A 22,898-nucleotide genomic window follows, 5' to 3' on the forward strand; every position below is an offset into this window, starting at 1 on the left:
TTTCTTCAGAGAATGAATTTTCTGTTCTTAAAAATAGATGAATACTACTTGTAATATTTAATTTTTTAGTTTAAAAATTTCATTAGGTAAGAAATGTCAGCATGCATCTAATTAGTTAGTTATCAGAAACTATATTCAATTCAATACTAAGAAAAGAAAGAGAAAGCAAGAAACGTGCGTCATTATGCCGCCTTCCTGTGTTGACTGTTGACTACAACATTGGCAGGCATACTACCCACTTGCAACTTCATTCAATAAAAAAAAAAACAAAATGACCAGCCAGTAAGTATATCTTCTTAATTTAACCAACAGATCAAAAAAAATTAGACAAGAAAACATGACCAAGCTGCTTGTGTTCATCTTCTTCCTCTCCATCAATGCAGCAACTTCCTCGTCGTCGTAGTGTCCAATCGATTTCAGCTACGTCGAAACGATAAACTGGAATTCCACCATGTACAGGGGAAATAACGGAACACAATGCTGCCAAACACTTCTCAGCTTATTTGGGATAGGAATAGCCCAACACCTTACACAAACCTATTCCAGCTCCCAAACACTAGCTCATCCTCAGATTGTTTGCAAGATTTTTAATCCAAGTTCACAGCTCAATCTCTACACGACTCTTTAGGCTCTACCTGTTTTTCTAATCCGAATCGGTTTGTCAGCAACATTTCTAGCTGTGCAGGAATCATCAAAACTCAAGATTGGATCGACAAGCTCAGTCCAACGACTTCCTCGGATTCTTCTTGTAAAGGGGATTTGATGTTGACTCCTTGCAGCTCATGTCTCGAAGCGGGTTTGCAGGTAACGTCTCAATTAGTAGCTATTGCATATTGTCATTGCCATTATTGACAAGCGATAGCTCGAAAAACGGATCATTTGACTTGATTAAATTTTTATCTAGTTTCTTCGGCGTAATTATCGGTATCCTTCTGGTTTCGGGGTTAATTGTCTTGTATAGGAAAAGGAAGCGAAAAGCTTCGGATAGAGAATTTGTTAGCAGATTTAAGGAGAATATATTGCCTAATTCTGTCGCAAAATGATTCCGGATCTCGAATCTTGATCGAGCCACAAATGGGTTCTCGCGGAAGAATTTTATCGGACAAGGAACATATGTCAGATGGTTCTATTGTTGCTGTCAAGCAAATGAACGACTTAGATTCACAAGGAGACGAAGACTTCTCGAATGAAGTTGAGATCATTAGCAAAATAAGGCATAGGAATTTGCTTTCACTTCGCGGATGCTGCGTTACGAGTGATCGATCGAATGGTAAAGGAAGATATTTGGTTTACGATTCATGTCTAATGGAAGTCTAGGAGACTACTTGCGCAGCAAGAAATTAATTACTTGGCCGCAAAGGAAGAACATAATCCTAGACGTGGCTAAAGGACTAGCATACCTTCATTATGGACTAAAACCTGCAATCTATCACCCCGACATTGAGACGACAAACATACTTTTAGATTCGGAAATGAAAGCGAGATTAGCCGATTTCGGCTTAGCCAAACAGAGTTTAGAAGGTCAGTCACATCTCACAACCAGAGTAGCAGGAACACATGGCTACTTAGCACCAGAATATGCTGTACGGACAATTAATGGAGAAAAGTGACGTTTACAGTTTCGGCATTGTGATATTAGAGATTATGAGTGGGAGAAGAGTGCTCGAAATGTCTTCGAGTGATCATACCATGGTGTTGATCACAGATTGGGCTTGGAAGTTTGCGATATCGGGGAATTTCGAGCAGATATTCGACCCGGAGATAAGGGAGAATGGTCCTAAAGGGGTTATGGAGAGGTATATATACTTGTGGGGATACTTTGTGCTCATGTGATGGTTGCATTTAGGCCTACTATTGAAGATGTTTTAAGAATGTTGGAGGGTGATATTGACATTCCGAGTTTACCTGATCGGCCGTTGCCGTTAAGCCATTAATCGTTTAGAGCTTCGGTGTGGCATGGTTTGTCGACGTCGAGGAATAGCTGTAGCGATATAAGTACAAGTCATTAGTTAAAATAGGAGTATCATTTTTGTTAATACGTTTATCAATTTGTTAACATAAAGTCTCGACACATTCCCCCTATGTAAAGTTTGCATGATGCTGTTAATTGTTAATTCAGTATTGCAATTGACTTTTAAGATTAATGATCAAATGAGACATGTCCTTTATTATCATGAAATTTATTTTCTAGTATTTCTGTCATTAACGGTCACTTTTCCGACGCAATGAATATAGTATAATACAATTCATATGCATCGAAGTTTACATTTTCCTTGATCTTTACATTTCGAATTTTGATTACTGAAACCAATAATTGTCTACACTTTTCTTGGTGATTCTGCATACCCACTCTTTTGTTGATTCATTTTCTCTGTCTGTGACCTGCAATATAATAAAAGACTTTTATCAACATAATATTAACGGAATTGAAGAAAACAACATCAAATATCGCCAAGCCGTTTTCTCCAAACATTAATATTAACGGAATAATATAGAACGGCATCTTTTAAATCGATGAAGACGGATGGACGGCGAAGCAGTCAAAGGAAGAAACCAATCATCACTTTAGCTTATATAGGAGATACCATCCAAATTATTCTCCCACAGCACGACGACATGTGAGCTCAACTTTTTTACGACAGCTCAGCTTATTCCGATATTATCCCTCGCGGAGTCGAGATTTTAAAGGTATCTTTCTCATTTAGGCAAAGCAATTGGATAACACAATAGCGAGTTTGATTGGGCTTTTTGATCAGCGTATAACGCGATTCTCGCGTGGCGTGAAGAGATTCTCCTTTCTTCGTCCATTGAATCTCCTTCCTCAGTCGCATCTCTTTGACTCTGTTCTGAAGGAATCCTTCCTTTCTTTCCTTCTTCATACCGTAATCAACCGATTCTCGATCTCTGTATCCTCTCTTCTTCTACAAAGGATTCAAAGTCGCCCCTCTCTTCTTCGATGATTTCTGTTTCGATTTCAAAATCTCTTTTTCTTTCCTTCTTTGTATAGTACCAGATCTATTTCGATCCATGGCCACTTTTCTTCAAGCGTGAGTGAAACAGGAACCACAGAATGACCACGACCGAGCTACTTCCAAAAATGGCGATAATATGCTATTTAGAGGAAAAATCCAAACCATGCACTCATAATATTGGATTGCCAGAGGAAGAGAAGATGGAGATTGGAGAGGAGAAGAAGGAAGAGAAGTATATTAACGGTAATTTCATCGTTTTAATCATCAATAGTTTTATTTTGTTTTCTGGGATTTGTTATTTTGTTTATATTGTGAATCGCGTCCCATTTAATCAAGAAGAAATTTGAATTATCATTGAATTGATAAGAAGTCAAGTCTTATAGTTAATCATTTTGACATTTTACTTGAATGTGGATGGTTTTGAGCAGAACCAAACAGTGGAAATGGCTTTGATTTAGAAAACTATTCATGGACGCAGTCATTGCAAGTACTCACTGTCACTGTTCCAATCCCTCCTGGAAATCAAGATTTGTTTTGTGTGATAAAAAAGAAAACACGTCTTAATGTTTTGGACTCATCACCAAATCATCATTTATCAAGGTAATAATCTGTTTTCTTTTTAAAATCCTTCTTTACAAAAGTTTATGCAAGTTCCTTAAGAATTTACGCAAAGGCACAAGTAGTAAGTTTATGTAAGATCATTCTATTTCCAGACAGGACTTAAAACCACATTGGAAAGTGTCTCTATATCATACGTTGTTGTTTTTAAGTTACCCTGAATAATATTTCCCTTTGTGGATAGCTCAGCCTTGTCTTTGAGTGCACCAGACAGCTAACTTCACCAAGAAGCATTTAAGCTTGGTAGGTCACTAATCACCACCTGATTCTATTTGTTAAACTCATTGACATGTTATTGCATACTGATAATCTATCCAAACAATCTGTATATTTGAAATTGTATAGGAATTAACTTCCAGTAAGATTACTCCATTACTTGTTATATCATACAAAGCATTCTTTGTTATTTCAACATTTTTTATGAAGATTTTTGTCATATCTGACCTCATATTTTCGTTCATTTTATGTTTATATATGTCCCCGTTTAGGTACTACCATTGGAAGATGTTGAGCTGTAGCAAGTATTTTTCTTAAATAATTAATCTTGGTATGCTGAATGAATTTTTTTTTTACAGGTTGTAGCAACAAAGCAATCTTTTGCATCTTTTGATGACTTGCTGGAGAAATCAGACAAAGCTGTTTTAGTGGACTTCTATGCAACTTGGTAAGCAGTAGTTCGGATATTACCATGTGCTTTTCCAGAAACAGCTGCTTCGTTAGAAATTGTTCCATGGTTGTCGGAGCAGCCAGTACGGTTCTTATGAAGAGAAACAAATCTTCTTAGGTATCTGATCAGGTATCTTACTGGCACATAAATATATAAATAGAAAAGTTACATTTTAATTGAAAAAGAAAAATGCATCCTCAATTGTTGGAGAGTTCCATTATTGCAGTGTAATTGTAAATCCATGTACCTTTACTCATAAAATTGGATTAACTTAGAATGCCGATATTAGCCACATGCATGGAGTATTTAACTATTCCGATGTTCTGTTTTCGGTTGATTGACAGCCAACTGTGCCTTTGTTGGAGGAAAAGTTCTGCATTTCAGTCAGTATTCCTTGGAGTAAGCTTTTAGAAACCAACTGTCCGTGTAACCTATCGCCACCTCATCCCGACATTTACATAGATGAGATAGACTGGGATGCAATCCTCAACTTTACTTGTACTCGTATAAGGATCCTGAAGTTTCCGATGATGATACAAAAGAGCACGAGCCAGTTATTATTTTTGGGGATGTTGCTTTGGGACCGTGGAAATATTCCATTGGATGGGTGGAAATATTCCATTGGATGGGGAGATGCAGAGAAGAATTCTCAGACAGAGCAAGGAAAAAAATTGGAAAACAATAATATTGAGTGGGATTGGGAGCATGACACTTGGGAAAAGCCTGTACCAATACGGAAGCTATCGGATTGTGATAATGATGATGCTCAAAATGATGGGGGTAGAGAAGATGAGGTTTGGAATGAGCCTCAATCAAGGAACCGATGGGAATGTAATGATTATATTAATGATGATGATGATTGGGACAAAGGAAATAATGAGGGTTGGGGAGCAGGATCTCGAGGTAACTGGAACGATGAAGGCGATTACGATACCTGGCAGATGTCGAGGTATAAGACGACCAGATTCAATCCTGTAAATCATAGATTCCGAAGTGGAAGAAGTGGAAGAAGGATGGATTATGCTCCTCGAAGTCACCCAGCGCTCCCTCCAAATCGCTGGACCACATACAACAATTCTTGCCAACCTGTTGGCCATTATTAATACTTAATAAGTACTTAAGCAGCTGAGGAAATCTCTTATTTTCTTTATCACGCAGATCAGTAGATACAGTTGTCTTAGTATTTTAGTTTATTTGTCTCTAAGGAATTCATTTCAGTGATACAATGAGTCTATCTTCTTGTGGTCTGCTTCTGTAGCGAGTTTTTGTCCAAAGGTAGGAGATTTTGGGAATGGTATGTTGTTGTACAAAGAATATGTCATGTGGCATTTCATTTGTATCTTGAACGCTTGATGCAGTATTATTTTCTATATATATATGGGTAGTATCGGGTGGGACCGATAAATAAATGATGTAAAAAAAAATTAAATAAAATAATAATTTTATGTGAGAAAAAAATTATGGATAAATTTTATTTTGAATAGTTGAGCACTTAATAATTGATTCGATCTTGATATATGTCGATAAAAAATTTATACATAAAATTATAATACTCAAATAATAATATATGCTCTATGATAAATATACATATTATCAAATTATTTTTAGATATTTCTTTTTTTTTTGTTTTAAAGAATTTTGTATTCGTATTAAAAGTTACGATTTTTTTTTCCTCCAAGATATCGATATCTTAAATTTTTTGAAAAAGTATTTTCGTAGTCTGGTACATTAATAATACTTTTTTTTAAAATATTATTATACTAGTAATTTGAGATTAAACTTACTGTAATAATAATAATAATAATAATAATAATAATAATAATAATAATATTATGTATTTAATTTATTTACGCAACTGATAAAAAAAACTTGTAGAAAAGTTAAACATAAAAAAATAGTTGACATTGTAGGGATTCGAATCCACAAAATATAATTGAATATATAACAAACTTCTTCCATTAAATCAAAACAAACTTCAATAACTTTGCTGAACACATTATATATATATATGTAATTTCCTTTTGAAAAAATTAGATTGGATCTTGATCCTCAAAATGCATATAGGTCTGCCCTAAATTTTTATATATATACAAATATAACCATTCTATTATATTAACAATAACAATTTGTATTTGATCTATTCATTTCATAGTCTGATTTTATTATTTAATTTTAAATTAGATTTTTATACTGATGAAATTGTATAAATAAAACGAATTATAAAAATAAAGTCGAAATCGTAAACAACTAGTATAGTAGTGGACGCAAACTCAAACTCAAAAGACTTCTCAGTGTTTGAATACGCTAAAAATCCCTAACAAGTGGGATCCACCTAAATAACAGAAAAAATTCTCTTTAGGACAGCTCCTAGCTTGGTTTTTATCCGTCTGACAAGATCAGGTGTGTTCGTAAGATTCCTTTCATTATGGCTTCTCAGATTTCAATTCTTGTTGCGTTAGGTTTGACGGAAGATGAATTTCAGGAAATTGATGTGGTTAATGATCAGGTGGCAGATGTAGAGGCGAAAGGGGTCAATACGGTGGTTGTGAAGATTTTTTCCAGGACAATCTACACAATGAAGAAGCTGAGAGGCTTGATGAATGCAATGTGGAGGCCGCAACAGGGCTTCTATGTTACGAGTATGGGAAACAATCACTTCAAAGTGGCTTTTGAGAATATCCGAGATAAGCAGAGAGCGCTTGAGGGGGATACATGGTCCTTTGAACGGAGATTGATGCTTGTCAGGAGCTATGACGGATCAAATAGAGAGATTGGTGGACTATGTGTTTGATTCGGCGCTTTTTGGATTGAAATCAACGATTTGCCGTTAAGCCTGTTGAACAAAGCAATTGCGGATGCCTTTGCAAAAGCTCTTGGCTCTCCGATTGAATTACATGGAATCAAGAAAAAAGAAGCGTTGTGGGGGCAATCTCTTCGCTTTCGGGCTACGGTTCTGCTAGACAAGCCATTAAGGAGAGGAGCTCTTTTGAATTTTCCGGATTTCGCTTTAGGATTGCGGAAATTGTGGGTGTTTTTTCAATATCATAATCTCCCAAACTTTTGCTATAATTGCGGTTTCCTTACGCATGTCGATAGCGAGTATGGGGTAGTTCGGAGGGAATCCAAGGTGTATGGCGCTTGGTTGAAGGCAGGTTCATCGCAAAGTTTTCAGCCGGCCAAGCCACTGTTGATCGCCGATGGTGGTGAGGGTTGTGTGGCTAGCAAGGAGTCAGGTGGGGGTGTTCCTGGGTTTAAGTAAGCGGTTGCGGCAAATCAAAATTCAAATCAGAATTTGTATTCTAATCAGGCAAGGACTCCAAGAGCTACTGTGAGTGGCTTGGTTGGGCCAGAGTTGCTGGGTCAGGCGGTAGGCCCAAGTGAAAAGGGAAGCCAATTGAGCCAGAATCCAGGCGGTGTTGTGTATGTAGCGGATGGGCCAGCTAGGTTGGGTCAGGCGGAAGGCCCAATTGGAAAAGAAGCTCCGCTAGTCCAAAGCGGTCAGTTTGGTGGTGCGTGTGAGTCAACTGATGGAGAGGTGATGGGCCAGGCTGTAGGTTCGGTAGGCTGTATAACTGGCCTAAGTGAAAAAAAGAGAAAGGCGGCCCAGAGCACGGAGCAGCCCAAGGCCTCGACTCAGACGCTGGTTGGGTCCAATCATCTCGCTCTCGAGCCGTAACTTTCGACCTTCAAGCGGCGTCGACTCGCGAATAGGTGGGTTCGGCAGCCAGAGCAAGCGGCGACCAGTACGTCGGTGTTAAGTGGCGATGTGGTGGGTTCGGCGAGTGGATCAGGTGGGTCGATTGGAGGTTCTGGTATGGCAAGGGAGGAGACTCGTCGTTCTATTACAGAGCCTGCTAGGACGAAAGCGACGATTCAATTTGGGACGCCGGGGCAGTGCAGGGTCGGATGGGGATGGGGATGGGGTTGTTGCTGTGATGGGGACGAGGTTGGGAGAGTCTGGGATTCGACAACCAGTGCAGGCGGGGGTGGTATGGTGGCCGCTGGGGAGATCGGCTCGGTGGCCGGCTCTGGCGGTGAGGAGGGCTGGGCGACGGGGAGTATTAATACAGGGAAAAGGGAGATGCCTGCCGGGGGGTCCAGCGATGGTGAAGGCTGGAACAGTTGACCCAAGGGTGGCGGTAGGTACTCTTACAAGCCTTTTACACATGGTAGAGGCTAATTCGGTTTCCAGTCAAGGATTCAACAATATTTTTGACTCTCAATCGGCCGACGAGCGAGAGGATTCCCTGGTCCGCCGGACACAATGAATTCCGTATTTTGAAACTGCAGGGGTCTCGACCATTCTTCTGCGGTTCATAAGGCGGCGCAATTGTTGCTTCGTTTACGACCAATTTATGTGTTTTCGTGTGAGACAAAATTAACTGTTGCTGAGATGGAGAGAGTTAAAGTGAAGTTGGATTTTCTTAATTGTGTTGGTGTAGATTGTGAGGGACGCAGCGGTGGTTTAGCTTTGCTTTGGAATGAGGATGTGGTTCCAGTTAGGGTTCTTTCTTTGTCGAAGCGACACATTGATGCGGTTATAGATGATAAATGGAGGTGTACGGGTTTCTATGGTCATCCGATTACGGCGAGGCATTTCGAGTCTTGGAATATGCTTCGACGTTTGAAGTCAGAATCATCCTTGCCATGGATTGTCGGAGGAGATTTCAATGAACTCCTTCAACTTGATGAAAAAGAGGGTGAGAGCCTTCGTAGTAGTCGACAAATCGAAGATTTTCGCGACGCGGCTGAATATTGTGAGCTTAGGGATTTGGGTTTCTATGGTCCTCGCTTTACTTGGTGTAATGGACAGTATCAAGGTACACTCATCAGTGAGCGGCTTGATAGAGTTTTGGCGACCGAGGGGTGGATGGCTTTATATCCGAATGCTCGGGTTATAAATTTGGTGTCCCCTTTGTCGGATCACTGTTCGATACTGTTGGAATTAGAAGTGAGGGGACAAGAGGATTTGGTGTAGAGAACTTTTAAATTTGAGAACTTTTGTCTCAAGAATGAAGAATGTGCTGGAATTGTTGCAGCGGCTTGGAGACAACACTATAGCCTTGATGGCAATCTCAGTCGAGTCAAAGCTGCGCACTTCAGGTGGAGTTAGAAGGAGTTTGGTGATATTCCAGCATGTATCGCTAAGCTTCAGTCATGATTGACGATTCTTTTGACGCGGAGTAATCTTGTGGAAGACGGGAGGAAATCCGTTCAACGCGGTTAAAGCTTAATCGTCTTCTGGATCAGGAAGCCATCATGTGGAATCAGCGGGCAAAAGTAAGTTGGTTTACAGAGGGAGATAGGAATACTAAATATTTTCACTCCTTCGCTGCTCAGAGACGGAAGAATAATTTTATCGCTGGTCTCTTTGATGGTAATGAGATTTGGCGTAGTAAAAGGGAGGAGGTTGCGCTAATCATGTACGAACACTTTGCTGAAGCCTATGATTCAGCGAGGCCGGATGAGGGCGATATTAGGAGAGTGATTGATCTGATTCAGCCAACGGTGACCGAAGAGGTTAATAGAGATTTGTGTCGGTCTTTTTCTGCACAGGATGTTACGGAAGTGCTCAAGCAAATGGGTCCGTTTAAGTCGCCTGGGCCGGATGGGTTGAATGCGACATTTTTTCAGAAATTATGGCCTACTGTAGGTGCCTCTGTAACGCAGTCGGTCCTTCAGATTCTTCACGGCGGCCAGGTTCCGGATCTTTATAATCATACCAATGTGGTTTTGCTACCAAAGGTTAAAGAGCCTAAGGTACCCTCTGATTTCCATCCTATAAGTCTTTGCAATGTGATTATGAAGCTGGTGTCCAAATGCATTGTTAATAGATTGAGGTCGTGGTTGCCTTCTATTATTTCCTCTAACCAGTCAGGTTTTATTGCTGGCCGCTCTATCTTTGATAATGCTGCGGTGGCTTTTGAACTGGTATATTCCCTACTTCACATGGGTCCGAGTAGAAAGGTTTTGTGGCATTAAAGCTGGATGTGAAGAAGGCTTATGACAGGTTAGAGTGGTCTTTTGTGGAAGCTTGTCTATTGAAACTTGGATTTCGGCAGTCTTGGGTTTCCCTCATCTTGAATTGTGTACGCTCTGTTACATACACTTTTTTGATTAATGGCAAACCCTCTGAAGTGTTGTTTTCGAAACGTGGGCTAAGGCAGGGGGATCCTCTTTCCCTAATTTTGTTTGTTTTGTGTGCTGAAACTTTCACGGCTATTATCAATGACCGAACTCGGGGGGGGGGGGGGAGGGGGGGGGTTGCTTCAAGGGGCTAATGTACGTAGGGGTGGACCTGAGATTTCTCATCTCCTCTTTGCAGATGACAGCTTAGTTTTCTTTCGATCGACTTTGGCTGACTGTGAGCAGTTTCTTGAAGTCCTCGACTGGTATAAAGCGGCGGCTGGTCAAGAGATTAATTTCGCCAAATCTAGAATTCTCTTCAGCAAGAATGTAGAAGATGAGCGTAGGGGAGATATTAAGCAATATTTGGGGGTCTCTCAGCCTTTGGAGAATAATAAATATCTGAGTCTGCCTGTTATGCTTGGTAGGAACAAGAATGTGTCCTTTGAGTTTCTAAGAGACAGAGTGCGACGAAATTTGGCTAATTGGAAAGGAAGTTTCTGTCTAAGGCGGGGCGGGTAGTTTTGATAAAATCAGTTCTTCAGGCATTGTCGACCTACGTCATGAGTCTTTTCCAGCTGTCGGATGGGCTGTGTCATGCTTTGGAGCAGTTTTGTGCTCGTTTTCTTTGGGGCTCGAAGGACGGAGAGAGGAAGCTTCATTGGATGGCGTGGAAGAGTCTTTGTGAGAAAAGGGATTCAGGTGGCCTGGGGTTTCGGGAGCTTAAAGCATACAATTTAGCTCTGATTGCAAAGTAAGGATGGGGATTGCTATCGGAACCAAATAGTATGATGACAACTGTGTTAAAATAGAAGTACTTCCCGCGAACGTCTTTTATTCATGCTAAATTGGCTAATAATCCCTCTGCTCTCTGGCGAGGTCTGATTGAGGCTAGGAATATATTGATAAGAGGTGGGCTTTGGCGTATTGGTGATGGACTGGAAGCTAATATGTTTTTTGACAAGTGGCTCTCGCTGATCCCAGGTAATCATATCCCTTACTCAGCTCATTTATTGTAGTCTCATGCTAAAGTGTCATGTTTGATTGATCATGTGAATGGTTGTTGGAAAGATGATTTGTTACATGATCATTTTTCTGAATCTCAAGTAGCGGCTATTCAGGCTATTCCTCTCGTCTCTGGGTCACATCGGGATCAATGGATTTGGGACCATAATGTTAGTGGGGTGTATATTGTTAAAAGTGATTATTATGTGGCCAAACAATTTTTGAACCATTCTTCTTCTACTCTCATTAATGCTCCATCTTTTGATCATTGGAATACGATATGGCAACTAGAATTGATGCCTAAACTGAAACTTTTCGCGTGGAAATTAGGTCAAGGTATTGTTTCGACGAGGGACAATTTGATTCACCGTGGGTTGCAACATATTCCGGCGCATTGTGAGGTTTGTCTTGAACCTACTGAATCTATCCTTCATTTGTTTCGTGATTGTCGGTGGACGCGGCAGTTTTGGTTACAGTTGGGCATGAGTCCGACCTTACTGTCGCAGCATTTCGATGCTAGATTGTGGCTTCAGGAGGTCTTTTCATCTTTTGCAAAGCATGAGCTTAAATTATTTGTTGCGGCTGCTTGGTGGATTTGGAACAATACGATTGTATTTTCCTGCGCAAATGTGCTATTCCGAAGGCGGCAGTGGGGGGGTTCCATCGTTGGTTGCTCAATTGTTCGACATTGGAGGCTGCTCTCGAACCGTGGCCTAATCCTGGACTGGTTACATCGCAGGACAGGTGGATTCCCCCTGAACCTGGTATGTTCAAAATTAATTTTGATGCTGCTTTTGTCCTGAGAAGTACTACTAATCGTTTTGGCATGGCAGTACGTGATCATTGTGGGCGTTGTATTGGGACTTGGTCGGGCTGGTTGGGGAGACAAGGCTCTGCGCTGCAAGCAGAGGCAGTGGCTGCACTAAAATGTATTGACTTGGCTAGAGACATGAATTTGGGGAATATCAGTCTTGAAGGAGATTGTGAGGTATTGATCAAGGAATTGTGTACGTCTTCCACGAGTTTCTCTCTTATAGGCCATCTTACCAAAACTATTAGGGATAAGGCATCTTCTTCTTTTGCTTCTTGTCGTTTTAGTTTCGTCAAACGGGGCGGTAATAGACCGGCTCACGCTCTCGCTCATTATGTTTCTTTGGTTAATCTAATTTCGTTTAGATGTAATAATCTGCCTCATACTGTGGCTGAATTTGTCCGTTCGGACCGTGATTTTATTTAATGAGAGTTTGCATTCTTACTTCAAAAAAATCGTAAACATCGTCTACCAATGATACCATAATACGTATATTGACCCTAAAAATTACAACATAACCAATTTGCTCGCGCTTTGCGCACCTGCCGCTAGTAAATAAATAAATAACGAACAACTTGTGCGGCAAAAGGACAGTGGTCGATTTTGATGGAGTTACCAGAGTGTCCGGTGTGTTTACAGACGTACGACGGCGACTTCACAATCCCGCGCGTACTCTCTTGTGGACACACCACATGCCAGAACTGCCTCAACCACCTCCCTCGAAAATTCCCACTCGCCGTTCGCTGCCCGGCGTGTACTCAAGTCGTCAAATTACCTCCCGGCGGCGGTCCCTCTGCTCTCCCCAAAAACATCGACCTCTTACGACTCATAACAACAAACACACAAGACCCTAAACCCCACAAACTATCTGTAAATGACGATTCTATCCTTGATCGCAATCACCTCTTCTTCCCTGATCGTCAAATTTGGTCTGATCAGTTATACTCCGAGTGGAAGACCTGGGTGCTCCCGCCCGATGCCGTTTCAACGACGACGATGACGGCTTTGAAGGATGGTGGTGATAGACGACAAAGAATAGAGCTCTTTGAGGTTGGTTCTTTAACGAATGATGATGATTCTTGTCAGGATTCTGTTTTAAAGTTTGGGTATTGGGCTAAAGTCTTGAAATGTTTGGCTGATATGAGAGAAGAGCAGATACAAGAGCTCCTTGTTGTTTTTAGAGCTTGTTCGAATGCGAAACGTCTCTGTAAAGTGTTTGGTTTGTGGGGTGATTTGGAATCCGCATCTTTGTTTATAGTGTTTGAGAAGCTTAGCGAAATGCCAATACTTGATTTTGATGGGTTGCCCAAAGGTGGGTTGTTTAGTTTTGGATTGATAGCTATGGAGATATGTGAAGCAGTCATTAGTTTGAATAAGGAGGGATTGATTGCAGGTTGTTTAGGCCTTTCTTGCTTTAAATTTGATGAGTTTGGGCATGCGTATGTTGATTTGAGTGAGATTTTATTGATGGGCAGAGGAATCCGTAACCATCTTGCAGAAGGTGGAAGAAGAACTGAGGATGAAGAAATTAGAGTCTTGGTGAGTCATTTAAGAAAATCTGGGATGTTTGCAAGTCCAGAGGCTTTGTTTGAGGTTTTGAAGAAAAATGGTGCTGAGGTGGTACAACTTGGTGGTTACTCTAAATATTCACTTGGCAATGGGTCTGATGATGTTTGGTCACTGGCTTGTATCTTGCTTAGCTTACTTTTCCCTAAGCAATTCGACGAAGAGACCATCAAAGTTGTTTCAACTAGCAGAGAGATTAGTTTGGAGAAACTAGCTTCTTTGCTTCGAGATAAACTTGGTGAGGAATTTTTACCACTACAGAAGATTATTTGTCGGTGTTTGAATTCCGATCCTGAGAGTCGCCCACTTGTGACTGATGTGTGGAAGTGCATCCGAGAGATGGTTATTGTTCCTCAATTTGATATTGCAATCAAAGTGAATGACGTGGAAGTTAGTGAAGAGAGTAAAGGTCGTTGTTTAATTCAACTGGAACTATTAGAGACAAAAGTAATAGATAATGTTGAAGAGGCAAGTTCTGAAAAGGATTTGGTTGATGGACTGTCAGAGGGGAATTTTAAATGGAAAGATTTGGAGGGCCACCTTGATTGCATCACAGGTTTAGCTGTTGGAGGGGGATTTCTGTTTGGAAGCTCGTATGCTAAAACAATCCATGTATGGTCTTTGGTGGATTTTTCTCATGTTCAGACATTTCGAGGTCATGAGCATAAGGTCATGGATGTAATTTTTGTGGAGGAAGAAGAGCCACTGTGTGTAAGTGCTGATGGTGGAGGTGGTATATTTGTGTGGAGTACTCGTAACCCTCTTTCACAAGAACCATTAAAGAAATGGAATGAGCAAAAAGATTGGCGCTTTAGTGGGATTCATTCTTTGACTGCTGGAGGGAATGGATGTATTTATACGGGTAGCGGCGACAAGACGATTAAAGCATGGTCATTGAAGGTAATGTATGACTTGAGCTGAGTTCGTGCTATTATTACAGTTTAATTGATTAATGTAAACTACATTCTATATCCAGGATGGAACCTTATTATGCACAATGATGGGTCATAGATCGACAGTTTCCACTTTAGCTGTCTGTAATGGCGTATTGTACAGTGGAAGTTGGGATGGAACCATCCGATTGTGGACTTTAAGTGATCATAGTCTATTGACTGTGTTAGGGGAAGGCACACCAGGAAATCTTTCAGCTGTCTTGTCTATTGCTGCAGATCAGCAAGTTCTTGTTGCATCTCATGAAAATGGCACCGTGGAGGTCTTTTATCTTTCTCTGATCTCAAACTTGTTTTAATTGTAGAAGTTTCATATTGGCAAGCAATTTCAGATTTCTAACTGATGTCCTTTCATTACAAGCCATCAATTTTTCTAAACTTCATTTTCTTGGAAATGATGTTCAGTAAACTGCTTGTAAATTGTAACCCTTTTTGTCTAGCCAGTAAGTTCGTAAAACCTTGATTAGGTGTGCTTTTAATATTACCTTACAGGTTTGGAAGGATGATTCGTTAATAAAATCCACACGGGACCATAGTGGAGCTGTTTTCACGGTCAGCATTGAGGGCAAATGGCTGTTTACAGGAGGTTGGGATAAGACCATCAATGTACAGGTAAGAAGTGTAATTCTTTTGAAGTTAAACACATTTGCATCTGTAAAGTTTCAGCCCTAATACAAATCTTTAGTTGTTGTTGTAAAACTAATTTTTTCCCCCCACAAAGTCTAAGATTTATATCCTATTGTCTCTTGCATAGGAATTCCTGAACGGAGACAACAACCTTCAATTAGATTCGATTCCTGTTGGATCGATCCCCTGTAATGCTGTTGTAACAACTATGTTATGCTGGCAAGGAAAGCTTTTCGTTGGGTTTGGTGATCGGACCTTTAAGGTAAGCATCAAAAGCAATTTAGTGATTTGGAGCTGTCCCCTGTTAGTTTACCGGACTTTGAATGCCGATTCAGTGTATTCTCGTAGTTTGTTTCTGCTAGAATAATTGTTTAGCATGCTGGCGGCGAAAATTCATGTTGAAGTGGGATCACAACATCTTTAGTAGCTTCACTCTAAACTGTAGAGAACTAACTACAGTATATACTACCATTTTAGTTCTAAATCAAATTTCTTCATTTTGTTATGTCAGGTATGTTATTATGATGGAAAGTGAACAAAAGCTTCGGCAGGTATATGCTTCTGTTGAAGAGATCACAATTTGTAAAGACTAATCTTCAATACAAGAGTCTATTATTGTTACGTCTCGTCTGTGTATAGAATACATAAAATTGTAGGTAAAATGTTGTAAGAAAACTAAAAAGTTATTCAAGAGAAAAGAAATGTGCTTATAGAGTGAAAGTGTATGAAGTAATGTAAACAAGGTATAGATGGAATTTGTTCAAGAGTCTGCTACACATGGAATTTGTTCTGTGCCATTTTTAATCTTCTGAAAAAGAACTACATGATGTAGAGTCTAATATTTTCGGCAACGGTGTCAAAGCAAAGAAACGCATGCCAAGAAGAAATTGGAGATGAAGAAGATGAACATGAGGTTGCATATACAAGAGCTTAAATTTCTATGTTCTCTATGATATTATTTCTATATATACTTGCACCATCGTTAATTTTATTATCAATATTCCTAACAGGTCCCTTGAACCATCTTCTTGCATCCAAAATCCACCATAGGAGAATCAAGGTCAAACTAATTCCAATTGCAACTGGTGCATAATTGAAAGTCTTCCATTTAATTGGGTATTGAGTTGGCAAAAGAAACACCGAACATGTATAACATATCCACAAGAATGCCACCAGGCAGATTGGTCTGCTTGCCTTGCCCAGACAAAAGGGACCTGCTTTCAAATCCTTTCTAGGCATCACAAGCCTAAGAAATATCGGCATGGCATAGCTTCCTACCAATCCAATTGTAGTGATAGATACAATGGCTGTGAAAACCACATCAAGTTTCAGTATTGGTAGAGCAATAACACTCGCAATGAATGTACATAGCCACATGGCATTAATCGGAACCTTTTTCTTGGGGTGTATTCTTCTCCATAGAGGCGAAAAGGGGATTCCATTATCTCTCGATAGAGCATACACCTGCAAAACTAGGAATACATTGTATTATCTCTATCACAAAATACATGTCACTTTCTACACAAGTATTTACTTGTATTTTGGGACGACGGGAATAATTAATGCATTTTAAGTCGATGATATTTAGAATTTGTTCTCCTTACGACTCATTTGCACTTGTGACTACTGACAGGCCACAAAAAAAGAAAGAGCCCCAGATGATGCTGAGGAAAACTATAGCTCCTGCGGAATTCTGATATCGTCCATGGAATGCATCGTAAAAAATTTGTGCAGGTACGAGTACTCCTGCCGTCTCATTATTCTCATCATATAGATATTTTACATCCTGCATTACAAATGCTATAGTCGTAAGAATGCGGAATTTATAACCCACAACGACCATTTACAGTAAAATAACATATGTACCTTGATGCTGAAAGTGAGAGCCAAATAATAACCCAAACCAAAAACTGTGATGATGCCGATGCTGGAGAGAATAGCGGAAGGGCCAGTTTTATCCGCACCTTTAGTTTCTTCAGTGAGATGAGCCGCAGCGTCGTAACCAAAAAGGCTGAAGTGTGCAAGAAGAAATGATAGTATCACTGCATATGGTATGCTACTCACTCCTGTTGATTCTGGAGATGTTTCAAAGTGTGTGAATACATAGGAAGCTGATTGTGTTGGCCGAGCCACCATTGGTAGCATTATAGTAACCACTAATCCACCAATGTTGCATATCCATAGAATTTCTTAAAACATAAGGACATCACACGTTTAAAAATATGTGGTAAGCAAGAGTATGAAGAGTTTAATTAGATGAAAACCTGCCACCACAATGAAATGATGTTGAGGAAAGCAATAACTTCCAAAGCAAATGTGTTGAATACTGCCCATATAAGGATAATGGCTATGTACATACACAAGAATACGCTTGGCGGAGCAAAGTAGCCTCCACCCTTGTTGGTTCCCGTCCCCAAAAGAATTATCATTTGCAATGCTTGTGATCCTGAATATGCCTAAACAAAAAAATTTACAGAGTTATTTTTCATCTTCATCGTTTATAATAAATTTGGTCTTGTATAATTTAGTTTTAATATGCTAATTTAGGTACCTGAACAGCAATCCCAGAGATAACACCAATAGTCTCAAGCCAAGCACAGCACCAGGACGCCAACGGACCCCACCGCGATCCAGCCAAATGAGCAGCCCAAAAGTATAGAGAACCTGTTGTCTGTTTCAGTGCAAGTACTCATATAAATTTTATGGAATGAAATTGAACTACATTGGTACCTTTTGCCGTATAAAAATGTACATGTCTAATTAACAAGGATAGAAATGTGAGCTTCCAACATATTCTACTTGATTCAATTATATATCAATGACTCTATCGTTTAAAAGTTATGTTCTTTTCGACCTAATGACTCCATCGTTTAAAAGTTATGTTCTTTTCGACCTAATTACTTTGTCGATTCAATTATATATCATTGACTCCATCGTTTAAAGTTATGTTCTTTTCAATATATTACCTCTGTCCCTATTTACTTGTCACATTGTTTAGGAAAGAATAATTTCAAAGTATCCTACTTAGGATAATTCCCTAGCTCAGACGATCGCTAATCTTAAAGGCATTTAAAAAGGAGGATCAGTGATTTGCAATACTAAAATACATTCTACTACCTTGTAGAAATGCAAGAATTAAGGCTCCCATAAAAAAAAAAAAAATTAAATGCAAGAAGGTGATTTGAAAGCATACAGGAAAACAAGAGCAGATCTCCGCCATGGCCAAACCGACAAACCAGGTAAAGAAAGTGACAACAATCCATCCCCATAACATGCTTGCTGGACCAGCATATTGCAAACTTGAACCATACAATGGCGTTCCAGTGAAAACTGACACGCTCGAAAATGTTACTGCCATTGTCTTCACAAATGTCTGATATCGAAATGATTAGTTAAAGATTAATGCAGACTTAATTAATAAGTACTCCCTCCATCTCAAAATACATGATGGTTTGAAGTTTTAGGTTCATTCATATGTATATGTATTTAGTTAAGATTCTTCACTAGATACATATTCATATGAATGAACATAAAAATCTAAAACATTATGTATTTTGAGGCAAAAGTAATATACAATTAGCAATATGTCTGATATAGGAATTAATTAGTAAATAAATGAGAACGACCATTTTTCTTCTGAGTTCTTGCTTGTAGCCAAGCTCGTTTAGACGCTTTTCTCCAGAATCCATTTCCAATATTTCCTGACCACCATTGTTCACATGCACTATTCCTGAACCCATCTTTTCTAATTTCTCTGCTCTTACTACTTACTCTTAAGTTTCTGTCATGCATATACTACTGTAATTAAGAAGTAACTTTAATGTAATGAGAAAAATAAAATATCAAACATCATTTTGTTGTTTGGTAGTATTAAATATTGCAGAATCTCTGGAGGAGCCTATTTTGAAATTAAAACAGAGACAGGTCGCCACTCTTGACTATACTTGCAAGTGAAACATGTGTCCAAGCAATTCAATTCAAAATCTTGACAAAACTCTATGTTCATCCGTCATCATCGTCGACAAATTAAGGATATCACAAAGTTCTCGGCTAGCTCAATTACATTAATATTTAGGCCTTTCAAAAAAGCCACGCAGTTCAGTTTCTAGGCTAAGGACCAAACAAGTGGATCTTCCATTAGGAACACTAGGAAGCAGAATACTTCTTGGGTAGCATTTTTGTTGTAATAATAATAATCGAATTTGAAGAGAGAAAATATTTATATATATAATATCATGTTTATTTGTATGTTATTTTCTGTGTCAATATCTTTTCATATATGTAATTTTTGAGATTGATATTTATATACACTGTATTTATAGACTCAGTAAAGGACATCATAGACCTACATAGAAGTGTAAGGATTAAATGATAAAAGTCTAACTACTTGAGGATTGAATGAATAATCCTAACAAACCCTGAAAATATAATCAAAACAAACAATCTCTTAACCCTAATGGCTTATTTTAGTAGGTGGGGTAAATAATTTTTGTTAGACTAGCACGGCAGCTGTAGGAGACAAAATCAGAGTCCTGATCATTCTTTAAGAATTCGTAGTGTTTTTTTTCCCTCCCCTCGGTAGAAAGCCATTAGTTTTAACAAGTTTAGTTTTGGAGATCATATCTTACAATTTTGTTTTCTTAATTTAAAGTTGCCACAGATTTTAGAGCTTGAATTATGCCCTAAAGAAGCTATCATAGCTATCAGCCAATCATCATATAATGTTATTACTTGAAGAATATCTAACAAATAAAATTTATACAACAATGCTTAATGCAAGAATTAGGGAACAAAAAATAACTACAACCGCTGATTAATGCCTGGCTCTATTTCCACTAATGAAATGGCTAATGCATGCCATGAAAAAGTTAAATTTTATCATTATAATGATGTTTCTAGCCCTCACTCCTTAATAGGTTTTTATTTTATTTTTTTATTTTGCCGTTACTTTTTGGTCTCTCCAACTATTTTTAGATTATTTCCGGCACGCTTCAAAAAGAATTCAAACATGACAAGAAGAAGAATCCGGAATCGAAAATCTTTGCAGCTTGTGATTCACAAACCTACCCCTTCTCAATGATTCAAAGTTTTTGGATGATAAGAAACCTATTTTTATCAATCTTGTTATTTTTAACAAAATCAGCTCAATTATTTGTGATGCACAAATCAACTTTGTTATTTTTATCAAAATTCTTTTAGGTTTTGTTTTTTTTACCATGATGATGAGTAATCAAAATCCAAATAGAAACTAAAAATTGAATAAATCGTGGAAGTAGAGACCGTCGGTGCTGGTTCTTGATCATCAACAGACAATTGGCTGATGACGGGAGACCTTACAAGCTTGAACAATGCCAAAGAGCTCTTGAATTGCTTTGAAATGACGCTGATATCATCGACGACGATGACAACATAACGACGCCCTTGCAAAATTGGTAACAGTTCAACTTTTGTGAGACATGGAATACTAGCTAGCTAAAAGTCCTTATGGTTGGTGCCGGATGTTTATTAATATCGATACTTCTCAAATTCGGACTTAATGACCAATGGCTAGGAGTTGTTGGATGAAATGCATCAAATGTTCTTTGATCCGTGAAACTGAGGTTTGATTAGAGTGGTGAGCTAATCAAAGGTCAATTTTAGTCTAAAAAGTTAGCTTTTGATGTAATAATATTTGTTTATAAAAAATTAAAAAAAAAAAAACATTGAGCTATCTATTAGAATGAAAACTGGATCATTAAAATTATGCATCATGTACTTTCCAATAAATTTTCATGTGTGTGGAGCTTTTTAATGTAACCTGCTACAAAGTTTGTTCATATTTATACCAAATATGATGATGAAAAGTTTAAATTTGATCTATTTTTAACTTTTTGGATCTTTTTGCTCTAAGATAGTGAAAAACTAGAAATATGAATATTTAATATATTATTTAATGTACAAATATGATAGTGAAAATCTAGAAATAGTACAATTTTTTCTATTCTTAACCTTTTGATTTTTTTTCTTGAACAAAATTTAAATTTAAACAAATAAATATTTAATATATTTTTTAATGTATCTGATCGTATGATATACGATAAGCTAGTAAATTGTATATGATATATATCGCAGTATGACATGTTGAGCTTTTTTTATGTAACCTGCTACAAAGTTTGTTCATTTTTATACAAATACGATACTGAAAAGTGGCTCTTAATTAAGGCATACAAAAGAGATCATCAGCTGGTAGTGAAAGATCTCATTGAGAAACAACAAAGAGAAGGAGACGAAGATAAATTCAATCTGTTACTCCAACAACAGTATAGTGAGTGGGAGACGGAAAGTAACGGCAACAAAACTACTACTATTAAACAATGGGGTACAAAATGTCATTATCATAACAAAGGTTTAAATTTTTTTTGGCATTAGCCAATAGAGCCACCACTGATTAATTCTGTACATAGTTTCTGTAAATTTTCTTTTGCTAATTATTTATTTATTTATTCGACTTTTTTTTTTTTTGGGAACCGGCAACAAACAAAATGTCAAACAATAAATTAATTAACGTCGCATCAATCCTTGATCTGAATAAGATTTTAATTTTCTTTTTGAAGGAAGCATCACAAGAATTCCCGTCCACGCATATATTTTTAATTAGAAAGAATTAAAAAAAAAAAAAAGGAATAAGCACAGTTGACGCTTAGTTTTAAACTAAAAACAAAAATGTTTATTTGAAGGTTGCCCATCAATATTTATTGTAGTTAAAATTTATTAAATATGATTTGCTGTTGTGGGAAGACAAGGATCATTTGAAAGAATATGAGAAACCACAGAATCACATTGTTCCAAATTTAGTAGTTTGGCTTTTAATAATTGGCTTATTATTCGACTTCTCAATCCATTATTCTACTACTCCAGCTATATTGGCATCGCAATCACACTCGCAATGATATGTACATATATATTACTATAAATTAATATATGTACAAGTCGATCGGAAAGTCTTTAATTAATATTGTGTCTGGTCTAGCTAAAAGGACCACTAAGATATTAGTAATAACATTCATCTACATTAATTTATACTGGTTGAAGAATTATATCAGTATTCATTAGTCTTTTGAATTGATTAAAAAGGCAATACAGAGAAGAAAAAAATTTCCTATACGTCGGGTGTTGAAAATATCAATGTTACACTGCAATTTTTTTAAATATTCTACCACTCTGCCAAATTTACACTAGTATTTTTCACTCTACATTTATCTATATGAATATTTACTTTGATATATATATTTGATAGACTAGTCGAAACTGATTCTTACAGTAAGAAGAATAGCACCAGACACAATTCAAATTGAACTAAATAGATTTAATGATTTGTAGCTAAAGAAACATATTCAACGGTTAAAAATTTGATGATTGTTGTTTTCGTGATTTTGATTTGATGATGAAATATTTAAACAGGATTGTTCTCATAGTGTTTAAGGGTGGATGATCCTAAATAAAACTAAAGTTAGGTCAATTTATGTGTTCCTAAATACCAAATGTAGAAAGATTTTTGAAACTGTAAAAATAATGAT

The 22,898-nt window shown here is 38.0% G+C and overlaps 3 protein-coding genes and 2 pseudogenes across 3 annotated transcripts; 4 read left to right on the top strand and 1 right to left on the bottom strand.

The window, feature by feature from the left end:
• The first annotated feature begins 782 nt into the window (after positions 1 to 782).
• LOC139881283 (probable receptor-like protein kinase At1g11050) lies at positions 783 to 1,934 on the top strand (annotated as a pseudogene).
• A 6,716-nt stretch (positions 1,935 to 8,650) lies between these two features.
• Positions 8,651 to 9,235, top strand: LOC139881284 (uncharacterized). The gene has a single exon (XM_071865787.1). The coding sequence runs from the start codon at positions 8,651 to 8,653 to the stop codon at positions 9,233 to 9,235; it is 585 nt and encodes a 194-aa protein (XP_071721888.1).
• A 34-nt stretch (positions 9,236 to 9,269) lies between these two features.
• LOC139881285 (uncharacterized) lies at positions 9,270 to 12,625 on the top strand. The gene is made up of 6 exons (XM_071865788.1): positions 9,270 to 9,395; positions 9,508 to 10,188; positions 10,630 to 10,848; positions 11,196 to 11,367; positions 11,455 to 11,924; positions 12,032 to 12,625. The coding sequence occupies exons 1-6, from the start codon at positions 9,270 to 9,272 to the stop codon at positions 12,623 to 12,625; spliced, it is 2,262 nt and encodes a 753-aa protein (XP_071721889.1).
• A 180-nt stretch (positions 12,626 to 12,805) lies between these two features.
• LOC139881287 (uncharacterized) lies at positions 12,806 to 16,276 on the top strand. The gene is made up of 6 exons (XM_071865789.1): positions 12,806 to 13,942; positions 14,009 to 14,665; positions 14,742 to 14,978; positions 15,208 to 15,327; positions 15,470 to 15,604; positions 16,175 to 16,276. The coding sequence occupies exons 1-6, from the start codon at positions 12,806 to 12,808 to the stop codon at positions 16,274 to 16,276; spliced, it is 2,388 nt and encodes a 795-aa protein (XP_071721890.1).
• LOC139881288 (amino-acid permease BAT1 homolog) lies at positions 16,273 to 19,082 on the bottom strand (annotated as a pseudogene).
• Between the last annotated feature and the right edge of the window lie 3,816 nt (positions 19,083 to 22,898).

The sequence above is a fragment of the Rutidosis leptorrhynchoides genome, unplaced genomic scaffold (assembly GCF_046630445.1).
Source record: "Rutidosis leptorrhynchoides isolate AG116_Rl617_1_P2 unplaced genomic scaffold, CSIRO_AGI_Rlap_v1 contig14, whole genome shotgun sequence".
In the NCBI taxonomy this organism is placed as follows: Eukaryota; Viridiplantae; Streptophyta; class Magnoliopsida; order Asterales; family Asteraceae; genus Rutidosis; species Rutidosis leptorrhynchoides.